Consider the following 21,750-nt stretch of genomic DNA (forward strand, 5'->3'; position numbering starts at 1 on the left):
TGAGCCGTGTATCTAATCCTCTCCTGTGTGATACTGACTGCTGAGCCGTGCATCTAATCCTCTCCTGTGTGATACTGACTGCTGAGCCGTGCATCTAATCCTCTCCTGTTTGATACTGTCTGCTGAGCCGTGTATCTAATCCTATCCTGTGTGATACTGTCTGCTGAGCGGTGTATCTAATCCTCTCCTGTGTGATACCGTCTGCTGAGCCGTGTATCTAATCCTCTCCTTTGTGATACTGACTGCTGAGCCGTGTATATAATCCTATCCTGTGTGATACTGACTGCTGAGCAGAGTATCTAATCCTCTCCTGTGTGATACCGTCTGCTGAGCCGTGTCTAATCCTCTCCTGTGTGATACTGACTGCTGAGCCATGTATCTAATCCTATCCTGTGTGATACTGACTGCTGAACCGTGTATCTAATCCTCTCCTGTGTGATACTGTCTGCTGAGCCGTGTATCTAATCCCCTCCTGTGCGATACTGACTGCTGAGCCGTGTATCTAATTCTTTCCTGTGCGATACTGTCTGCTGAGCTGTGTATCTAATCCTCTCCTGTGTGATACTGACTGCTGAGCCGTGTATCTAATCCCATCCTGTGTGATACTGACTCCTGAGCCGTGTATCTAATCCTATCCTGTGTGATACTGACTGCTGAGCTGTGTATCTAATCCTCTCCTGTGTGCTACTGTCTGCTGAGCCGTGTATCTAATCCCCTCCTGTGCGATACTGACTGCTGAGCCGTGTATCTAATTCTTTCCTGTGTGATACTGTCTAATGAGCCGTGTATCTAATCCTCTCCTGTGTGATACTGACTGCTGAGCCGTGTATCTAATCCCATCCTGTGTGATACTGTCTGCTGAGCCGTGTATCTAATCCTCTCCTGTGTGATACTGCTGAGCTGTGTATCTAATTCTTTCCTGTGTGATACTGCTGAGCCGTGTATTTAATCCTATCCTGTGTGATACTGTCTGCGGAGCCGTGTATCTAATCCTCTCCTGTGTGATACTGTCTGCTGAGCCATGTATCTAATCCTATCCTGTGTGATACTGACTGCTGAGCCGTGTATCTAATCCTCTCCTGTGTGATGCTGACTGCTGAGCCGTGTATCTAATCCTTTCCTGTGTGATACTGACTGCTGAGACGTGTATCTAATCCTATCCTGTGTAATACTGAGTGCTGAACCGTGTATTTAATCCTCTCCTGTGTGATACTGTCTGATGAGCTGTGTATCTAATCCTCTTCTGTGTGATACTGACTGCTGAGCCATGTATCTAATCCTCTCCTGTGTGATACTGACTGCTGAGCCGTGTATCTTATCCCATCATGTCTGAAGAGCGGCCCCCGCTGGCAGGCCTAGGTAACAGCAGGCTTCTCCCTTATGACTGTGTGTAGTCTGATGATGGTGGTCATTGTCCTGGGCAGCCGCTTCTCATCCCCGGGGCTCCTGCCTCCGCTGGCCGAGGTCCTGTGTGCACATAGCGGTTAATATTAATCAGATTAGACCCATCTCTCCCCCTCTATTTATTTGTTTTTGCCTATTATTGTATTTGAGTCACCCCCAGTTTGTATGTTATAGTTCAAGGAAACCGTCAGCATGCAGGTTAGCTGCAGTGCTTATACCCTGCTCAGATCCATGCAGTATTCTTATTCTAGCATAACATCTACAGATAGGGACATGATAAGAAATAGATCCGTCAACAGCGCACCCTGCTGACGGTTTCCAGGTCATTTTTTTAAAGTCTGGCATCCATTCTGTGAATGGATTCATAAATGGAGTTACAATTCACCCCCTTATCCTTCTTCCCTCCTCCCCTCTATTTCCCAGGTAGTGAATAGGTTAATAACGCAAAGTCTTTCCAGGACACATCCCTTTAATTCCCCAGTCTATGATATCATGGGCTATGAATAGGCAGCCACCTAGTAACCAATGCGTTAACCCTGGCGGTGAGGGGGTTAACGAGGGCGAGAGCTTTCCAGGACCCAGCCTATCTGGAGCTGGCCAGGAGCAGCACTGGCTGCTGATCTCACCCCGCTCAGTGCTCGCAGTGACCCCGGAGCGCAGTGTCCACTCTGCTATGTGCCAGTATGGGACCTACAAGCGCAGGTAGGTGACCTCAAAAAGTCCAGCATGTGCCCCAATAGCCATGTCAGTAGGAGACCTGTCGCCATCATAGCCACCCTCGATACCACCAGTGCCAGGGCTACCTGCTGATGTTCTCCCATCCAGGGTGTGACTTACAAGGCGCCCACTATTGTCCGCTGCCAACTCGCTCACTACTGGGGACATGCACCATGGACTACTTGCTTGATGCATTAAAGGCATTAGGACCCCAATAGTTACTGAATTCATTTTAGGGGGTCCCCAATTTCCAGAAATCTGTTTACGGACACAATTTGGTCAAGTACCCCCGTCTTAAAGAATTGTGCTGAGAATCCTGATGGAAACCACATAGTCTATGGACCCATGAAGGGGGGGTGGGCTGGGGTGTACATTTGAGGGTCTTCTTCCCAGATTACACTATATAGAAAGCACCACCTACTTGCTGATGAGCTCCAGACACATGATAATTCATACTCATTGGTACTTCCCAATCTCAGTGTAAAAACTTCACCTGCGGAATTGAGAGGCGATCATGAAGGGTTAATAAAAGCCCACGTTACCAGCCCCCCCCCACACCCAATATTCCCTCCCGCGGGCTCACATAACATGCTGAGTCAGGAACAGGCGGCGCGATGCCAGCGGTTTTTGACACCTTCCCAAAATTCGGGAGTGAATAGTGAATATTGTCCTATAATGTAATAAATACGTTCCGTGCGCTGGCCGGATATATATATATATATCTATATCGCCAGACCGTGAGACGGCGCCTTATAGAAAGCCGCCAACTGTCCCGAAATGCAGGGGCACTGGAGCTGAAGGCGACGCACTGACAGATCTGTCAGCCAGGGGCTTGGGAAAGCTGCACCATGGAAAGTGGCCATGTTGGTTAAGATCCAGCTTTTCCGGGAACAGATAGGATATTACACAATGGCAACTTGGGGAAACTTTTTGGACTTTGATTTTTTGGACCCTGTCATCATACCATCTTTGCCAACTTTAGAGCTCCTCCCCTTCATCGAGGCTCCTCCCCTCTGACTATAGGCATTTCCTGATTGTAAGTTATACACTGTATCAGCCCCCTGTGTACTAACTTTCTGATGTGTCTGTGGCAATGAACGTCATCCAATCTGTAGAAGCAGAGCTGTAGTGTACAGAACGGGGGAGAGTCCACTCTTTTGTCTTACTCCATTTCCTATTTTCTTCCCCACAGAGGTTGTAGCCTTGATCCTTCTCTGCGGCTTTGTGACAAGTACCTGTGTGGCCTTGGAGTCTCGAACTACTGAAGGAGATGGCGCTCTATTATCTGCGGAGATTAAATGTCCAACATCTTGTGTCTGTAGTTACGACTACAATGAAGACTACAACGTCTTTTGCAGCTCGCGGAACCTCTCCCATGTGCCAGATCTTCTGCCCACAAATGTCCGAGCTTTATGGCTGGATGGCAATAACCTTACCACCGTGCCCACAGAAGCTTTCAAAAACTTATCCCAGCTGGACTTTCTTAACCTGCAAAGCAGCCATCTGACTAATCTAGAGACACATGCCCTCCATGGCCTCAAGGGTTTGGCACATTTGCATTTAGAAAGAAACACTTTGAGGTTCCTGGCCCCTAACACCTTCCTTCACACCCAAAACTTGGTCTCCTTGAGCCTCAACAACAATTACTTCACAAAGATCGAAGATGGCTTATTTGCAGGTCTTTCACACCTTTGGTACCTAAACTTGGGCTGGAACTCATTAGTGACCTTTCCAGACACAGTGTTTCATGACCTACCTAACCTTAGAGAGCTCATTTTGGCTGGAAACCATCTGGCCTACGTTCATTCTCCGTTGTTTGTGAGTTTGGTGGAACTAAAGGAGCTGGACCTCAGTGGGAATATGTTACGAGGATTGAAAGCTCACATTTTTATCAAATTACATAAGCTTCAGAAATTGTATCTCAACCACAATATCATCTCCACCATTGCTTTTCGAGCCTTTTTCGGCATGAAGTCCCTCCGATGGTTGGATATGTCACAGAATCGTCTGTCTTCCCTTTCTGAAGACACCTTTACCGGATTACTAAGTCTCCATGTTCTTAGGTTGTCCAACAATTCTCTTATTAGCTTACGCCCAAGGGTCTTCAAGGATCTCCAGTTTTTAGAAGAGCTGAACTTGAGCTACAACAAGCTCAGGATTCTAGTTGAACGAGTGTTTGAAGGTCTTGGACAACTTGAATTCTTGTCTTTGAATAACAATAACATTCAGGAAATCCGTCCAGGAGCATTCACAGGACTCTTCAATGTGGCAGTGATGAAGTTATCGGGGAACTGCCTTAAGACACTTTACGAACATTCATTCCGAGGACTCGGAAAGCTTCATAGCTTGCACATGGAGAACAGTTGTATCAGCAGGATAAAGCCTCACACGTTCTTGGGCCTCTCAAATCTTCGGAGGCTCTTTCTCCAGCATAATGACATCTCGGTCATTGATGATAACAGCTTCTCTGACCTTCAAGATCTACTAGAACTTGACCTTCGGTTCAATAAGTTGACTCAACTCTCAGCTAAATCCTTCATGGGACTCAAAGATCTCTCCTACCTTCTTCTGGCCAACAACCAACTGCAGACTCTTTCTTCGGAGACCTTCAGTTCATTTGAGAAGCTACAGTGGCTTGATCTTTCGGACAACCTCTTGAATGCTGTGGCTACTGACACCTTCCTGCCGTTTTCTCGTCTTCGATATCTCGGTCTTCAAAGGAACCCACTGAAAACCATCTTGATTAGCTCCTTGTTCATGAGTTCTCCAATCCAACAGTTGTGGTTACATGGGAACCATTGGGATTGTGACTGTTCCCTAAAGGACCTAAGAGACTTCTGCCTAAGAAATGCCACCGTTGTCCCCAGAGTTGTACAGTCCGTGTCTGAGGGTTATGATACCAGTCCTCCTAGCTACATCTACAACAACATCACCTGTGCTGGTCCTTTGATGTTTGTAGGACAGGACTTACGGGATTTGAGTGATGAACATTTTTTGCAATGTCCTTGATTGGAGGGCAACAAACTTGGGGTGATTTACTCCCATTACACAATGTTAAACTAATGACACCCCTGTAGGATACCACGCTTCTCCTTTAAGGAACTGTATCATTCAAATACCATCTACCAATCCACCGATTGATTATTCAGCCTCCGCTCGATGGAACCCATCATTTTCTGCATTAGTTGGTCTGTGGAGTATGTTCCTAGTGGACTGATAAACCCATATACAATGCATGCACGCTTCCTTTATAGTGGACAGACCTTTAATGAACTATATTCCATTGTCTTGTGGAAATGTTTTCTCATTGGCTTTTCCCATGTGTCCATCTAATGGAATAGAAATGTTAAATACCTATGTAGTAGTCCAATCTCCGTCATTTTGATGCAGAGCTCCCAAACCTCCTCAAAGCTGTACCATTTAAAGCGTAACCATCATTTTCATGTTTATTTCCTAAATCATGGGTAAAATCTATATTTAGACACAATGTTCCCATTACTAAGACAGGAGATGACAGTTAGTGCTTAAAAATTCTATGGAGAGGGGGAGGAGCTAGAGACACATTCTGCTGCAAGTTCTCCTGAAGCAACAGTTATTACAGTTCTCCATAAAACTTTCTGAGCACCATTCATCATCCCTCATCTCAGTAATGAGAAAGTCTGTATTCAATTAAGGACAGATTTTTACCCGTGAACTGAGAATTTTGAGAATAAAAGATCAGTCCTGGTGGAGAAAGGAGCAGATTTGTCTGATAATATATATTACAAAGTTTCTTAGTTTCCCATGTATTAATGGTTTATGAAAAATAATCCACTTTAAATACCATTAGCATTGCCTTCAGCCACCACTAGGGGGAGCATAATGTATAATTCAATGTATAAACTGTATGCAGTGTGCTCCCTCTAGTGGTGACATCAGGATCATATGATTTAAACTATATGGATGGATATGCTGGGGATTTGGAGCGCTGTATCAGACAAAGCATTGTATATAATTCGGAGGTGTAAAATTTTGGAGCTATTCAGTGAACGGCATTCTCGACTAAATAAATATCGATAAAAGTGAACAGAACAAAAAATGTCAGGAAGGATGCGGAAAATTTAGGTTCCATTTTCTTCTGGGAGATGAGGGAAGACGTGAGCTGAAGGCGCGGACATTCATCTTAGCAATTTCACCAGAATTCTGTAAGTTGCTTTAAAAAGTCGCAAACTTTTGGTGTAACTCTGAGTTGCGCAAATTCTTTGACATTTTGAGGTCAGTTTCTCCCAGCTCTGCTAAAATGTATGGAGCTGGGGAGGGATGGGGGCGTGTCGGGGGCATGATGACGATGGTCGTCTCAGTATGACGAGCTATGGCTTTTCATATGCCATTAATCTTACTCCAGTCAAAAACTGAAGATTTCTGGCGTGGGGCATGGAGGCACACTCCGCCTGTCAGATGCACATTGTAAATAAATCAGGAGCGTCGAATTCTAGTACGTCCCGTCAAGACCGGACTTCATAAATTGGGGCTTTAGTTTCAAGAGGGCAGTGACGTAGAGGCGGCAAGATGTTCCCGACGCATGGAGGCATCACTCAAGGAAAGATTTCATGGTGGGCACAAGGGTCACACAAGAAATACGGAAGATCTACGTCTTCTCCTGAGAGGACAAGAACAGCCGCACTAATTAGGGGAAGGATTAATCCGCATCCTGCGTGGCAGCCATGTTTTTTTAGTCCACATCACATCCACAAGTCCCGGCCGGACCATGTGTGAAGCTATGCGTCATACTGCTAGTTTACAGATCAGAAGTCACGGCTGCTACACAAAATGTGAATAAGGCCTAATAGGACGGATGGCTCGCAGAGGTTTCTAGAATCTATCGAACACATTGATGTTAAATATGAATCATTTTATTGGGTGAGGCAAATAAATGTACAACAATTAGTGATGAGCGAAAGCTCTCAGGTAAGGTGTTCTCTGAGCATGCTCAGGTGCTAACAGAGTGTATCCGGCGTGATCGAAAACTATGTACGAGTCCCCACGGCTGTTCGACAGCCGCAACACATGCAGGGATGGCCTAACAGCCACGAGACATGCAGGGATGGCCTAACAGCCACGAGACATGCAGGGATGGTCTAACAGCCACGAGACATGCAGGGATGGCCTAACAGCCACGAGACATGCAGGGATGGCCTAACAGCCACGAGACATGCAGGGATGGTCTAACAGCCACGAGACATGCAGGGATGGCCTAACAGCCACGAGACATGCAGGGATGGTCTAACAGCCACGAGACATGCAGGGATGGTCTAACAGCCACGAGACATGCAGGGATTGCCTAACAGCCACGAGACATGCAGGGATGGCCTAACAGCCACGAGACATGCAGGGATGGCCTAACAGCCACGAGACATGCAGGGATGGCCTAACAGCCACGAGACATGCAGGGATGGCCTAACAGCCACGAGACATGCAGGGATGGCCTAACAGCCACGAGACATGCAGGGATGGCCTAACAGCCACGAGACATGCAGGGATGGCCTAACAGCCACGAGACATGCAGGGATGGTCTAACAGCCACGAGACATGCAGGGATGGCCTAACAGCCACGAGACATGCAGGGATTGCCTAACAGCCACGAGACATGCAGGGATTGCCTAACAGCCACGAGACATGCAGGGATTGCCTAACAGCCACGAGACATGCAGGGATGGCCTAACAGCCACGAGACATGCAGGGATTGCCTAACAGCCACGAGACATGCAGGGATGGCCTAACAGCCACGAGACATGCAGGGATTGCCTAACAGCTACGAGACATGCAGGGATTGCCTAACAGCCACGAGACATGCAGGGATGGCCTAACAGCCACGAGACATGCAGGGATGGCCTAACAGCCACGAGACATGCAGGGATTGCCTAACAGCCACGAGACATGCAGGGATGGCCTAACAGCCACGAGACATGCAGGGATGGCCTAACAGCCACGAGACATGCAGGGATGGCCTAACAGCCACGAGACATGCAGGGATGGTCTAACAGCCACGAGACATGCAGGGATGGTCTAACAGCCACGAGACATGCAGGGATTGCCTAACAGCCACGAGACATGCAGGGATGGCCTAACAGCCACCAGACATGCAGGGATGGCCTAACAGCCACGAGACATGCAGGGATGGCCTAACAGCCACGAGACATGCAGGGATGGCCTAACAGCCACGAGACATGCAGGGATTGCCTAACAGCCACGAGACATGCAGGGATTGCCTAACAGCCACGAGACATGCAGGGATGGCCTAACAGCCACGAGACATGCAGGGATGGCCTAACAGCCACGAGACATGCAGGGATGGCCTAACAGCCACGAGACATGCAGGGATGGCCTAACAGCCACGAGACATGCAGGGATGGCCTAACAGCCACGAGACATGCAGGGATTGCCTAACAGCCACGAGACATGCAGGGATGGCCTAACAGCCACGAGACATGCAGGGATGGCCTAACAGCCACGAGACATGCAGGGATGGTCTAACAGCCACGAGACATGCAGGGATGGCCTAACAGCCACGAGACATGCAGGGATTGCCTAACAGCCGCGAGACATGCAGGGATTGCCTAACAGCCACGAGACACGCAGCCGCGGACACTCGAATGTATTATTTGAGCACGCTGGAGACACTCGGTTAGCACCCGGGCGTGGTCGGATACGACCTTATCTGAGCACCATCACACATCACTAGTAACAATTCAACGATTCGAACGTTATATTGGATTCTACTAATAATTGATCATCTTCACACTTTGCAGCCAAATCTCAGAGAGTCGAGGCAGAAAATCCTCAAGGATGGGTTCAGGGCCACGGACTCCACCATATGGGGGACCTTCAGAGGCCCATGAGGGTGTGGATGCTGCTCTAGCCATAGTGTTCCTAGTGATAGTCGCTCCCTCCGCAGCCCACTGTAGCCCTACGTCTGGCAAGAGGCAGCGCCACGAGCCGAGCAAAGACTGCGCTGCCACCTTCTGGCAGAATATGTCATGTATCTAATGCACCATGCCTCTAGAGCCCGAGACCTGCAGCACTAGGTTTAGAGAGTAACCTTCATTTTAGTTTAATAAATCAATAATAAAATGTTAAAATAAGCAACTTTGCAATATATCCTCTCATAGAAATCTGCTTCTTTCTCTTTCTTTCACTTCATGGGAAAAATCTCTAAAATCAGAATTCAGTGAAGAGAAGACACATGTTCCCAATACTGAGATAGGCGGTGTCACTTGGTGCTTTTACATTTCTATGGAGTAGGGAAGAGCACAGACATCCTCCTGCAAGTTTTCCTGAAACGTCAGTTCTAGTGCTCCATAGAACGTCATAAGCACTAACTGTCATCTCTTATCTCAGTAATGGAAGAATCTGTATTCACTGGAAAGACTTTTTACCAGTGAACTGAGAATTTTGAGAATTAATCTAATACAATAATACGCGTGCATTTACACTGGCCGATCACTGTGAGCTAGCACTCCTAGGAACACTCGTTTCACAATAATCAGCCAGTAGAAACAGGCCACCAGTCATCCAACGCAAGAGCCAAATGTGAGTTTGTTGGGTGAAATGACTTCTCATCATTCTCGGCAGCACATTGTCCTGTGTAAGCAGGACATGTGCTGCCGAGAACAAAGATAGTATATAAACACAGAATGGTCTTGTTAACGATCGTTCTGTGCCCACGGACGTCTAGTCGGCCGTGTCTAAACAGACTATTCCACCATCGCTGATTGGCTTTTACAGAGCTGATCAGCGGTTGTTTAGGGGTCATGGGTGGGGGGGACCACCCTAAACGCACCATAAGTTAGTGATAGACTGGTACAGAGGGAGATAACACCATTCCAAGGCTCACCATCTACAAGGGAAGGGGAAAGGAGACAGCAGGTGAGCGTAGAAGATGCTACTACATGGTGGTGTAGAGTCAGCGGGGTGATCTTAGGCTATGAACTTTTCGGAAGACGTGGTTTTTAGGTTTTCTTTGAAGGCTTTGATCGTGAAAGAAAGTCTAATGAGTTCAGGATTTGGGAAAGCACAAGAGAAACCTTGGAGACATTTGTGTGAGAAGCCAACAAGAGGAGAGCAAAGAAGGAGGTCTTGTGAAGATCAGAGGTTATGTGTGGTGAGGTATCAGGAGGGGATAGGTTATCCAGAGCCTGGTAAATGATTGTCGTCTCGTACCACATACCCGGCTACCAAAGGCTATGAGGCATCGCCATCTTGTCCTCTCCCTACAAATTTTACCATAATCCCACCCAGAGATCTGCATCACCAAAATGTTGTCTCGGATCAAGAGGTCTTTTAGTTTGGATGAAAAACAAGGAACAACAAGAAACATAACAGGTTCTTCAGGGGGGTCAAAAATACAACCCGGCCGCAATGTAGGAGTGTCACACCTGCTCCACAGAAAACACACCCTCAGTAAAAGTGCCAGAGGCCGCACATACCTGAGGTAAAGATTTGCACTTTTCGTGGAACTTAAATGGCAGCTACCTGAGAGCAATAGCCGGAATTAAGATTAGTTGATGATTCTGAGGCAAGAGTCTGGGAATAGATAAAAGGCGAGGTGGAGCGGCTCAGTGAAGGAGGCGGTGAAGGTGTGTAAGTGTCTGATGGGGTCACACACCTGAATGAAGGACAAACGCCCGGCCTCATAATCCAGAAAGATCCCCACAACCCGCACCTGAGGGTCAGAGAACAGCTGTTTAGGAGTATTGTTATGACGTGCCATAAAAAAGTAATTTGCACATAAAGCCCAAGACTTGTCATTATACCCAAGGAACGATTCGTTACCCACAACCTTCCTCTCCAGACTTTGCCCGGCCACCCCTATCAGCCATCTCTCCGCCTGACTCACGTCCACCTCCCAGTAATGTCTCCCGGAGGAGAAGCTGCGGGAACTAAAGACTTGACGGGACTTGAACCTCTTGGGCCCATCGGGTCTGTTCTGTGATGTAGCGGAATAAGAAGCAGATCTGAGATCTCGTGATATAATAATGTTATTATGGGCTGTGTCTACATCCAGTAATATGTCCGATTTCTCCATCACTGAGAACTGTCTCTTTATCCTCATAAACATGTCATCCGAAAAGCGTGCAAGTCCCTGGTGTAAGACCTGTGAGACTGACATGAGGTTCTGAGTCCCAATGTCCTTCACCTCACCAATGACATCGGGGGTCCGGTGACTAAACCCATCACTCCTGTTCAGCTCCGTCAGGAAGGTGAGAGGGTCGTGGACCTTGCACAACTCCTCAGCCTGATGGATCTTAATTGCGAGCTCGTATCTTTCCTTCTCGAGTTCTTGGATTAAGTTGCTGATTGGCAACAAGACTTGATTTTCCTGCCTGGAGATCTCACAAAGGACTTTTCTCTCTAATACGCTCAGTTGATCCCTGAGGTCTTTGAACAAGTAGTGGACTCTCTTAGTGATCGCGGTGGACCTCATCTTCTCATCTTTCCTATGATCCTGTAGGTTATGGACTCTCTTCTCAATGTCCTCCTGCTCAGAGCTCAGTATCTCCATTATGTTCTCCAATTTTGCCTTCTCTTTCTGAAAGGCCACGTCCAATAGAGCGCAATCATGTCCCTTATGGTCTTCGACCACCCAGCAGGACACACAGATACAGGCGGCGTCTATAGGACAGTAGTATTTCAGCACCTCCTTGTGTGTGGAGCATTTTCTTTCCTCCGGGGTAACAGTGGGGTCAACTAAGGTATGTTCTGGTGACTTACTGTGTCTGCTTAGGTGTTTTCCGCAAAAAGACGCCTCACACTGTAGACAAGTTCTTACTGCCGGTACAGGAGACTTTGTACAGTAAGTACAGAAGATCCTGGTCTCCTCCATATCAGGCTGAGTAGATGAGAAACGCTCCACTATGCTCCTCAGCTTCCGGTTCTTCTCCGGGGCCGGACGCTCCGGATATTCCGCTCTGCAGTCAGGACAGGAATACCCTCCAGCCGCCTCCTGGGCATCCAGCACACTCACAATACACGAGCGGCAGAAGTTGTGTCCACATCTCAGGGATACGGGATCTGTATAGAGGCTCAGGCAGATGGAGCAGTTCAGCTCGTCCCTCAGCTCCGCAGACGCCATTGTAGTGGGAGAGAGCAGGAAATGAAAGTGGAAAAGTTCCTTCATATAAGAAGGGTGGAGAGTTTCTCCAGAGAAATTAACCCCTAGAATAGACCAAAAATGTTGAAGGTTCTCCCATATAGATCAGAAAACCTATAACGATTCAGGAGTGTTAGCCAAAGTGAGTATAAAAAAATATTCTTTATTGAACAACGGACAAGACTAATTTTTCTTAACAAAATATAAAAAGGGAAAATATATGTAAAAAAAAAAAAAAAAAGCATAAATCACACAGGAAACCTCCAAAAATAAATACAGCCAAATAATAAGGTATAAGAACCTTACAAAAGGTATGGCTCAAGAACATGGTGCCCAAATAGCGAAAATGTAAAAAGCTAGGTAGCCCAGCGTAGGAATAGAACCAAAGAGCAAGGAACCAATGGGATAAACTGGGTTTTGTAGCATTCACAGGAGCAAAACTAAACCCAGCAAATGCTGAGAGGGGACCAAAGGTGGAATAACATTACCAAAGGTCACCATTCATAAGAAAAGAGGCAATAGATGCCCAAATAGAAAGGTCAACGTGCCCTGTGTAAAAACTGATGACCGCTGTATAGCTGGAAAAGATTGTAGAAATAGACCAATGTTGGTCTAAGAAGAGAGAAGGTAAAAAAAAACCCTGTGTGGCAGCCAGCAAGGCCCCTCTGATGTGCGTTTCGCCAACAGCTTCCTCTGGGGGTCTCATCGCTCTCAGCATTTTCTGTGCTTTGTCCTTTTCACAGAAGGCTTTTCACCCCTGGTCTGTACGTTTATCATACACTGCACTCCTCCGGGGTCAGGCTCCTGTGAATGCTGCACACCTAATTTAACCCATTAGTCCCTTTCTCTTTGATGCTATTTCACTACTAAGCTATCTCTCTTTTTGCATTTTCATTATTTGTGAGGTTCTTCCACCTTATTATTTGCCATTAGGAATATTTCTGATCACTTTATCTGTTGTATTTGTCCCACGATGTGTTTAGGATGATGGGATGGATCCAGACCTTTGGATATTGACTATTGATTGTATTTTCAATCATTAGGATTATTTTTTTCTGCCACTCCGGAATCCTTTATTTATCCCATTGTGGCCTTCATTATTTTACTCCACATGGAAACGTGCGTCACCCATGAATGTACACACCTGATGTTCTGCGGAACCTCAGCTCAGCTGCTGCAGAACCTCATAGTGACCAGAAGGAGAAGAGACCTTCATATTAAATCAGTAGCAAAGTAGATTAAGGAATACTTCTCTCCCATTCCCCAATTCTTTCTCCCCTGGCCGAAGGAGTTGTCAGAGGAGCGGTGGCAGTGAGGGACATTTATCAGGCGCCGGACACTGCAGGGCGCAGACCCAAATCCGGGACTGTCCGCTGTATCCGGGACTGTTGGGACTAGAGATGAGCGGATGGATTCACAGGACTCCGGTACGGATCAGTGAGACCGGACAGTTGGACGGGAGGCCGGGAATCTCTAACCTTCCAGCGTCCCCGGTGGCTTTTGCTCATCTGTGCGTCCGGCTCATCTCTAGTTGGGACTTGGGGATTATTTTTTGTTCCTTCATTCACAGTCGGAGCCGTCAGAACTTTCTCATCTGTCTGGAGAGTCACTATTCAGCGTCTGTAAGGCCGTGTTCACACGGTGCAGAAATACTGTGTTTTTTTGTTTTTGCAGGATCCGCACCAAACTACACAGTAACCATCTTCTCTGATTATTGCAGCATTTTTACGCCTTTCCCCCTAATTTGATGATTTTTTTGGTGCAGATAACTTTTTTTATAGTACAGAAAAGCTTTGATTCTGAACTTAATAAAATATCTGCAGTTTTTTACATGTTTTATTTTAGACTTCACATAGAAGACAAGAGAAATAAGTTCAGTGGCCTCTTTAGACCACAGGGGGCGCAGTTCAGCGGTGTCTTTAGACCACAGGGGGCGCAGTTCAGCGGTGTCTTTAGACCACAGGGGGCGCAGTTTAGTGGCGTCTTAAGACCACAGGGGGCGCAGTTCAGTGGTGTCTTAAGACCACAGGGGGCGCAGCTCAGTTGCGTCTTTAGACCACAGGGGGCGCAGTTCAGTGGCGTCATTACACCACAGGGGGCGCAGTTCAGCGTTGTCTTTAGACCACAGGGGGCGCAGCTCAGTGGTGTCTTTAGACCACAGGGGGCGCAGTTCAGTGGTCTCTTTAGACCACAGGGGGCGCAGTTCAGTGGTGTCTTTAGACCACAGGGGGCGCAGTTCAGTGGCGTCTTAAGACCACAGGGGGCGCAGTTCAGTGGCATCTTTTTACCACAGGGGGCGCAGTTCAGTGGTCTCTTTAGACCACAGGGGACGCAGTTCAGTGGTCTCTTTAGACTACAGGGGGCGCAGTGCAGTGGCGTCTTTATACCACAGGGGGCGCAGTTCAGTGGTCTCTTTAGACTACAGGGGGCGCAGTTCAGTGGCGTCTTTATACTACAGGGGGCGCAGTTCAGTGGTCTCTTTAGACTACAGGGGACGAAGTTCAGTGGTCTCTTTAGACCACAGGGGGCGCAGTTCAGTGGCGTCTTTAGACCACAGGGGGCGCAGTTCAGTGGTCTCTTTAGACCACAGGGGGCGCAGTTCAGTGGTCTCTTTAGACCACAGGGGGAGCAGTTCAGTGGCGTCTTAAGACCACAGGGGGCGCAGTTCAGTGGCGTCTTTATACCACAGGGGGCGCAGTTCAGTGGTCTCTTTAGACCACAGGGGACGCAGTTCAGTGGTCTCTTTAGACCACAGGAGGCGCAGTTCAGTGGCGTCTTTAGACCACAGGGGGTGCAGTTCAGTGGCATCTTTAGACCACAGGGGGCGCAGTTCAGTGCCGTCTTTAGACCACAGGGGGCGCAGTTCAGTGGCCTCTTTAGACCACAGGAGGCGCAGTTCAGTGGCGTCTTTAGACCACAGGGGGCGCAGTTCAGTGGCGTCTTTAGACCACAGGGGGCGCAGTTCAGTGGCGTCTTTAGACCACAGGGGGCGCAGTTCAGTGGCATCTTTAGACCACAGGGGGCGCAGTTCAGTGGCCTCTTTAGACCACAGGAGGCGCAGTTCAGTGGCGTCTTTAGACCACAGGGGGCGCAGTTCAGTGGCGTCTTTAGACCACAGGGGGCGCAGTTCAGTGGCCTCTTTAGACCACAGGAGGCGCAGTTCAGTGGCGTCTTTAGACCACAGGGGGGCGCATTTCAGTGGCGTCTTTAGACCACAGGGGGCGCAGTTCAGTGGCGTCTTTAGACCACAGGGGGCGCAGTTCAGTGGCGTCTTTAGACCACAGGGGGCGCAGTTCAGTGGCATCTTTAGACCACAGGGGGCGCAGTTCAGTGCCGTCTTTAGACCACAGGGGGCGCAGTTCAGTGGCCTCTTTAGATCACAGGAGGCGCAGTTCAGTGGCGTCTTTAGACCACAGGGGGCGCAGTTCAGTGGCGTCTTTAGACCACAGGGGGCGCAGTTCAGTGGCCTCTTTAGACCACAGGAGGCGCAGTTCAGTGGCGTCTTTAGACCACAGGGGGTGCAGTTCAGTGCCGTCATTAAACCACAGGGGGCGCAGTTCAGTGGCATCTTTAGACCACAGGGGGCGCAGTTCAGTGCCGTCTTTAGACCACAGGGGTCGCAGTTCAGTGGCCTCTTTAGATCACAGGAGGCGTAGTTCAGTGGCGTCTTTAGACCACAGGGGGCGCAGTTCAGTGGCGTCTTTAGACCACAGGGGGCGCAGTTCAGTGGCCTCTTTAGACCACAGGGGGCGCAGTTCAGTGGCGTCTTTAGACCACAGGGGGAGCAGTTCAGTGGCGTCTTTAGACCACAGGAGGCGCGGTTCAGTGGCGTTTTTAGACCACAGGGGGCGCGGTTCAGTGGCCTCTTTAGACCACAGGGGGCGCAGTTCAGTGGCGTCTTTAGACCACAGGGGGCGCAGTTCAGTGGCCACTTTAAACCACAGGGGGCGCAGTATAGTGGCGTCTTTAGACCACAGGGGGCACAGTTCAGTGGCCTCTTTAGACCACAGGGGGCGCAGTTCAGTGGCGTCTTTAGACCACAGGGGGCGCAGTTCAGTGGCCACTTTAAACCACAGGGGGCGCAGTTTAGTATCGTCTTTAGACCACAGGGGGCGCCTTTCAGTGGCGTCTTTAGACCACAGGGGGCGCAGTTCAGTGGTGTCATTACACCACAGGGGGCGCAGTTCAGCATTGTCTTTAGACCACAGGGGCGCAGTTCAGTGGCGTCTTTAGACCACAGGGGGCGCAGTTCAGTGGCATCTTTAGATCACAGGAGGTGCAGTTCAGTGGCGTCTTTAGACCACAGGGGGCGCAGTTCAGTGGCCTCTTTAGATCACAGTGGGCGCAGTTCAGTGACCTCTTTAGACCACAGGGGGCGCAGTTCAGTGGCGTCTTTAGACCACAGGAGGCGCTGTTCAGTGACCTCTTTAGACCACAGGGGGCGCAGTTCAGTGGCCTCTTTAGATCACAGGGGGCGCAGTTCAGTGGCGTCTTTAGACCACAGGGGGCGCAGTTCAGTGACCTCTTTGGACTACAGGGGGTGCAGTTCAGTGGCGTCTTTAGACCACAGGGGGCGCAGTTCTGTGGCGTCTTTAGACCACAGGGGGCGCAGTTCAGTGCCGTCTTTAGACCACAGGGGGCGCAGTTCAGTGACCTCTTTAGACCACAGGGGGCTCAGTTCAGTGGCCTCTTTGGACTACAGGGGGTGCAGTTCAGTGGCGTCTTTAGACCACAGGGGGCACAGTTCAGTGGCGTCTTTAGACCACAGGGGGCGCAGTTCTGTGGCGTCTTTAGACCACAGGGGGCGCAGTTCTGTGGCATCTTTAGACCACAGGGGGCGCAGTTCAGTGGCGTCTTTAGACCACAGGGGGCACAATTCTGGAATGGAGAACCGAGGACTCCTCAGTGCAAATGTTTTACTTGAGGCCAAATTCCTTAGCAGATTTAGCTCTGAATGGTCAACGACATAAGTGGTCAAAGTGGGGGTAATTTTGCAATGGATGCTCAACCTGAGACCTTAATTTGGCAGGTGTGATATGATAAACTCATGGTCAGGTATGTACATATATAAAATGCCCCCAAACTTCCTAATCCCCGCTGCATTAATAGGGGTTAATCTGTGATGACTGCCAAATACAAAGGCATGGTTTTTGAAAATAAATTTTGCCACATAGATATTTTCCTGGGTCACTGATTCGTCAAGCAAATAGACTTCTCCCCGCGATGAAAGGACCATTAGAACATTAGTGACTGCAGTTACTAACACTCCCTTCATCTCCGTCATGGTGGTTTCATCTATTTCCAGGGTTTGTTACATGGAGATCTTTGACACTTTTGGCACATTTCTCCATGGACTACCCCTTAAACAGGTCAAAAGACACCGGCTGATACACTACACCAATCAGGTACCCAATTATCAGACATGGGCAGTTATCCCTCCCAGAAAGGTCCCAAGTTCACTTGTCCAATTTTTTCCCGTACAGAGTCAGATATGGAGCCCCTAATCTTCACCATCCTCTAGGACGATGATGAGCGTACGTCTCTGAACATTCAGGGAACGGACGTCGGGGCCCTCGCTGATCCCATGAATGGCAGTCAGTAGGTCACTGAAATGAAAGTCAGTTTTACATAAGGTCATAAAGCATTTTCAGAGCTCGGATCTCATTGATCGTCTCCAGAAACTAAACAACAATATCACCGTGATGACGGTATTTTATTAGAAGTCAAGTACACAAGAAAGTAACAGTCCACTAATACAAGAGAAATACTGATCCAGTAAAATCAGGATCCCACCCATTGTAATACACACAAAATATAAAGGCAATAATGCAAATTTTAATCCATCATCAGACATATTCGGACTTACTGGACATAACATTGTTAAATACTCTGTTTTTTATTGTGTTGGTTTTTACACTTATGGCAAAATATATATATATTTTTAATATTCAAATTTGTGTTTTAACAATTTCTTGAATAGTCCAGGTTAGGACTAAAGAATTTTACATGAAGAATGTTGTCAGTTTAAGAAGATCATTCACCAAACTTTTTCCCCCTACACCCCACAAGCCCATCCATTCTGGCCCACCAGCCCCAAGGGGGCACACCAAGGAGGCCAAGGTCTTAAAGGCTATTTAGCTGTAGTCATGATGTCACCTCGGAAGCCTACAACAAAGATGTGGAGAAGCAGCGGAGAAGCAGGAATGTGGTAGGGGATGAGCGATACGGACTATTATATTTACAAAAACAACGCCTGTGAATTTAAAAACAATAAAATTTAGCTGATGACGAGACCTGAGTGGTCTCTAAATCTGCAATATGTTTCCATCTTTTCGGTTAGCCATTAAATGCCTCTCTCTGCATATATCGGGCTGCGCTCGGATGACATCTGAGTGCAGTCCGATGTTTCCCACCCACTTATAGACTTGTATGGGTGCGTGTGCGCCGAGTCTCGCTGCCAATCACAGCATGCTGCAGAATCGGCATGAGAAAACATTGCAGTTCTGCACTACCCCAAAGTATAACAGTGGTCCGAGTGCAATCCGATACAATATCAGATAGCACTCGGCCGTGTTATATGCCTGTGTGACCGCGGCCTACGAGGAGCCTTATACCTCCATTTATGATGAAGGAATCTATATCAATCTTATAGTGAGTTTTAATGAAACAACAATTCTGAAGACACTTCCCTGGAACCTGATAAGAAAATAATGGATGAAATCCTTTTATGTAAGGAGGTGGCGGAGACCCCCATCTGCCTCCTCTCTCCTTCCCTACAGTATGTTAATGTATTGCTGTGATAACCAATGTAAAGTGCATGTAGAGTAGGGATAGCAAAGAGTTAATTTAGTGGCTGGCTCAGCAGGCTTCCCTGTCTGCAGAGCAAAGCCTGGGCAGGCCTGCCTGTGGCAGGACGTGCTCCCCACTGGGAGCATACCGTACCCCTGGAGGGGACAGGGCTGCCAGTGGACTATCAGGCAGCAGGCACAAGGACTGTGTGCAGGCCCGGATTGGCAATATAACCAACCGGGCATTTTCCCGCTGGGCCGCTGTCGTGTGGGCCGCGGGCGGCAGCTCCCATCATCTGGCCGCTTGCCAGCTGCTGCGGCCACTGTTGCTCCTGCCGCCGGCCCTCTGCAGCATGGCGGTGATAGTTTCAAGTTCCTCCCGCACTGCAGGGAGATAAGCCGCGCACCCCATCCTCGCCTTAGCATGATGAGACCCCCTCCCCCCGCAGCCACTCAGTGTCGCACTCGCTTTGCCTGCTCTCTCTATTCGCAGGACCTGTGATGAGGTCACAGGAGGGGAGGAGTCAGGGGTCACATGATCAGGAGCCTTTGTCCAGACCCCTGACATGTCACCCCTGACTCCGCCCCTCCTGTGACCTCATCACAGGTCCTGTGCGCTCAGCCTTGCCTCTTGGTGTCTGCTGCTTTGCTGTTGTCATGGTGCTGGTTGAGGTAAGTATGTGTGGGGTCAGGATTTACAGTGTGGATGTAGCAGAGCTGTGTGTGTATGAGATGTACGGAGCGGAGCCGTGTGTGTACAAGGTGTACGGAGAGAAGCCGGATGTGTATGAGGTGTACGGAGCGGAGCCGCGTGTGTACGAGGTGTACGGAGCGGAGCCGCGTGTACGAGGTGTACGGAGCGGAGCCGCGTGTATGAGATGTACGGAGCGGAGCCGTGTGTGTACGAGGTGTACGGAGAGAAGCCGGATGTGTATGAGGTGTACGGAGCGGAGCCGTGTGTGTACGAGGTGTACGGAGCGGGGCCGTGTGTGTACGAGGTGTACGGAGCGGAGCCGTGTGTGTACGAGGTGTACGGAGCGGAGACGCGTGAGTACGAGGTGTACGGAGCGGAGCCGCGTGTATGAGATGTACGGAGCGGAGCCGTGTGTACGAGGTGTACGGAGAGAAGCCGGATGTGTATGAGGTGTACGGAGCGGAGCCGTGTGTGTACGAGGTGTACGGAGAGAAGCCGGATGTGTATGAGGTGTACGGAGCGGAGCCGTGTGTGTACGAGGTGTACGGAGAGAAGCCGGATGTGTATGAGGTGTACGGAGCGGAGCCGTGTGTGTACGAGGTGTACGGAGTGGAGACGCGTGAGTACGAGGTGTACGGAGCGGAGCCAGGTGTACGGAGCGGAGCCGCATGTATGAGATGTACGGAGCGGAGCCATGTGTGTACGAGGTGTATGGAGAGAAGCCGGATGTGTATGAGGTGTACGGAGCGGAGCCGTGTGTGTACGAGGTGTACGGAGCGGAGACGCGTGAGTACGAGGTGTACGGAGCGGAGCCGCGTGTACGAGGTGCACGGAGCGGAGCCGCGTGTATGAGGTGTACGGAGCGGAGCCGTGTGTGTACGAGGTGTACGGAGCGGAGCCGCGTGTACGAGGTGTACGGAGCGGAGCCGCGTGTACGAGGTGTACGGAGCGGAGCCGCGTGTACGAGGTGTACGGAGCGGAGCCGCGTGTACGAGGTGTACGGAGAGGAGCCGCGCGTGTACGAGGTGGACGGAGCGGAGCCGCGCGTGTACGAGGTGGACGGAGCGGAGCCGTGTGTGTACGAGGTGTACGGAGCGGAGCCGCATGTACGAGGTGTACGGAGCGGAGCCGCGTGTATGAGGTGTACGGAGAGGAGCCACGCGTGTACGGAGCGGAGCCGCGCGTGTACGAGGTGGACGGAGCGGAGCCGCGCGTGGACGGAGCGGAGCCGCGCGTGTACGAGGTGGATGGAGCGGAGCCGCGCGTGTACGAGGTGTACGGAGTGGAGCCATATGTGTACGGGATGTACGGAGTGGAGCCAAGTGTGTACAAAGCATACAAAGTAGGCTTTTCCCACGGACACAGGAGTACACGGCGGAGCCCCGAGGAGCATTTTAAAACACACACATGATGTTCCACCTGAAGTGATGTGCTGGAAGCTGACCGGAAATGAGATAATTTCTTGAGGAGATTGTGACGGAACTAGGAATGCTTCAGATCCATCACTGTGTCCTCCTCCGACAGCGCAGACAGCAGGATCACCTTGGAATCGGGGATGCCGGCCATGTAAGCGGATCATGATAGGTCCTGCACCGGGAGGCTCAGGTGGGCACTACAATGGGAGCCGGGCTGCTATAGTATCTTTATAGAATCTTTCTTTATTTCTTTCTCTCTTTTTCTTTCTTTCTCTGTTCTTTCTCATTCTCTGTTCTGTCTTTCCCTCATTTTCTTTCTCTCTCTGTTCTTTCTCTCTCTGTTCTTTCTCTCTAATCTTTCTTTTTTCTTTCTCTCTCTGTTCTTTCTTTCTCTCTCTTTTCTTTCTTCCCCTCTTTCTTTCTTTTTCTTTCCTCTCTTTCTCTCTGTTCTTTCTTTCTTTTCTTTACTTCTTTATTTCTCTCTCTGTTCTTTCTCTGTCTCTCTCTGTTCTTTCTTTCCCCTCTTTCTTTCTCTCTCTGTTCTTTCTCTGTCTCTCACTGTTCTTTCTTTCTTTCCTCTTTCTTTCTCTCTCTCTGTTTTCT

At 49.3% G+C, this 21,750-nt stretch overlaps 2 protein-coding genes across 3 annotated transcripts; one reads left to right on the plus strand and one right to left on the minus strand.

Annotated features, from left to right (window-relative positions):
• The first annotated feature begins 1,268 nt into the window (after positions 1-1,268).
• Positions 1,269-5,859, plus strand: LOC141069198 (uncharacterized). The gene is made up of 2 exons (XM_073558623.1): positions 1,269-2,106; positions 3,314-5,859. Exons 1-2 carry the CDS (start codon positions 2,088-2,090, stop codon positions 5,128-5,130), a joined length of 1,836 nt encoding a protein of 611 aa, XP_073414724.1. The 5' UTR covers positions 1,269-2,087; the 3' UTR covers positions 5,131-5,859.
• Positions 5,860-10,418: 4,559 nt separating this feature from the next.
• LOC141069200 (E3 ubiquitin/ISG15 ligase TRIM25-like) lies at positions 10,419-12,251 on the minus strand. 2 transcript variants are annotated; one of them, XM_073558626.1, is made up of 2 exons: positions 10,933-12,251; positions 10,653-10,822 (listed from the first exon to the last, which is right to left on the minus strand). In XM_073558626.1, exons 1-2 carry the CDS (start codon positions 12,230-12,232, stop codon positions 10,791-10,793), a joined length of 1,332 nt encoding a protein of 443 aa, XP_073414727.1. In that variant the 5' UTR covers positions 12,233-12,251; the 3' UTR covers positions 10,653-10,790. The 2 variants fall into 2 exon arrangements, with proteins under 2 accessions (XP_073414726.1, XP_073414727.1); XM_073558625.1 differs by having other exon boundaries at positions 10,419-12,250.
• Positions 12,252-21,750: the final 9,499 nt, after the last annotated feature.

This window comes from Dendrobates tinctorius, unplaced genomic scaffold, assembly GCF_039654945.1.
Source record: "Dendrobates tinctorius isolate UK_male_01 unplaced genomic scaffold, ASM3965494v1 ptg000257l, whole genome shotgun sequence".
Lineage (NCBI taxonomy): Eukaryota > Metazoa > Chordata > Amphibia > Anura > Dendrobatidae > Dendrobates > Dendrobates tinctorius.

Excerpts from the sequence above, each read along its gene's own strand:
- LOC141069200 (XM_073558625.1), bottom strand. The coding sequence starts at position 12,232 with ATGGCGTCTGCGGAGCTGAGGGACGAGCTGAACTGCTCCATCTGCCTG.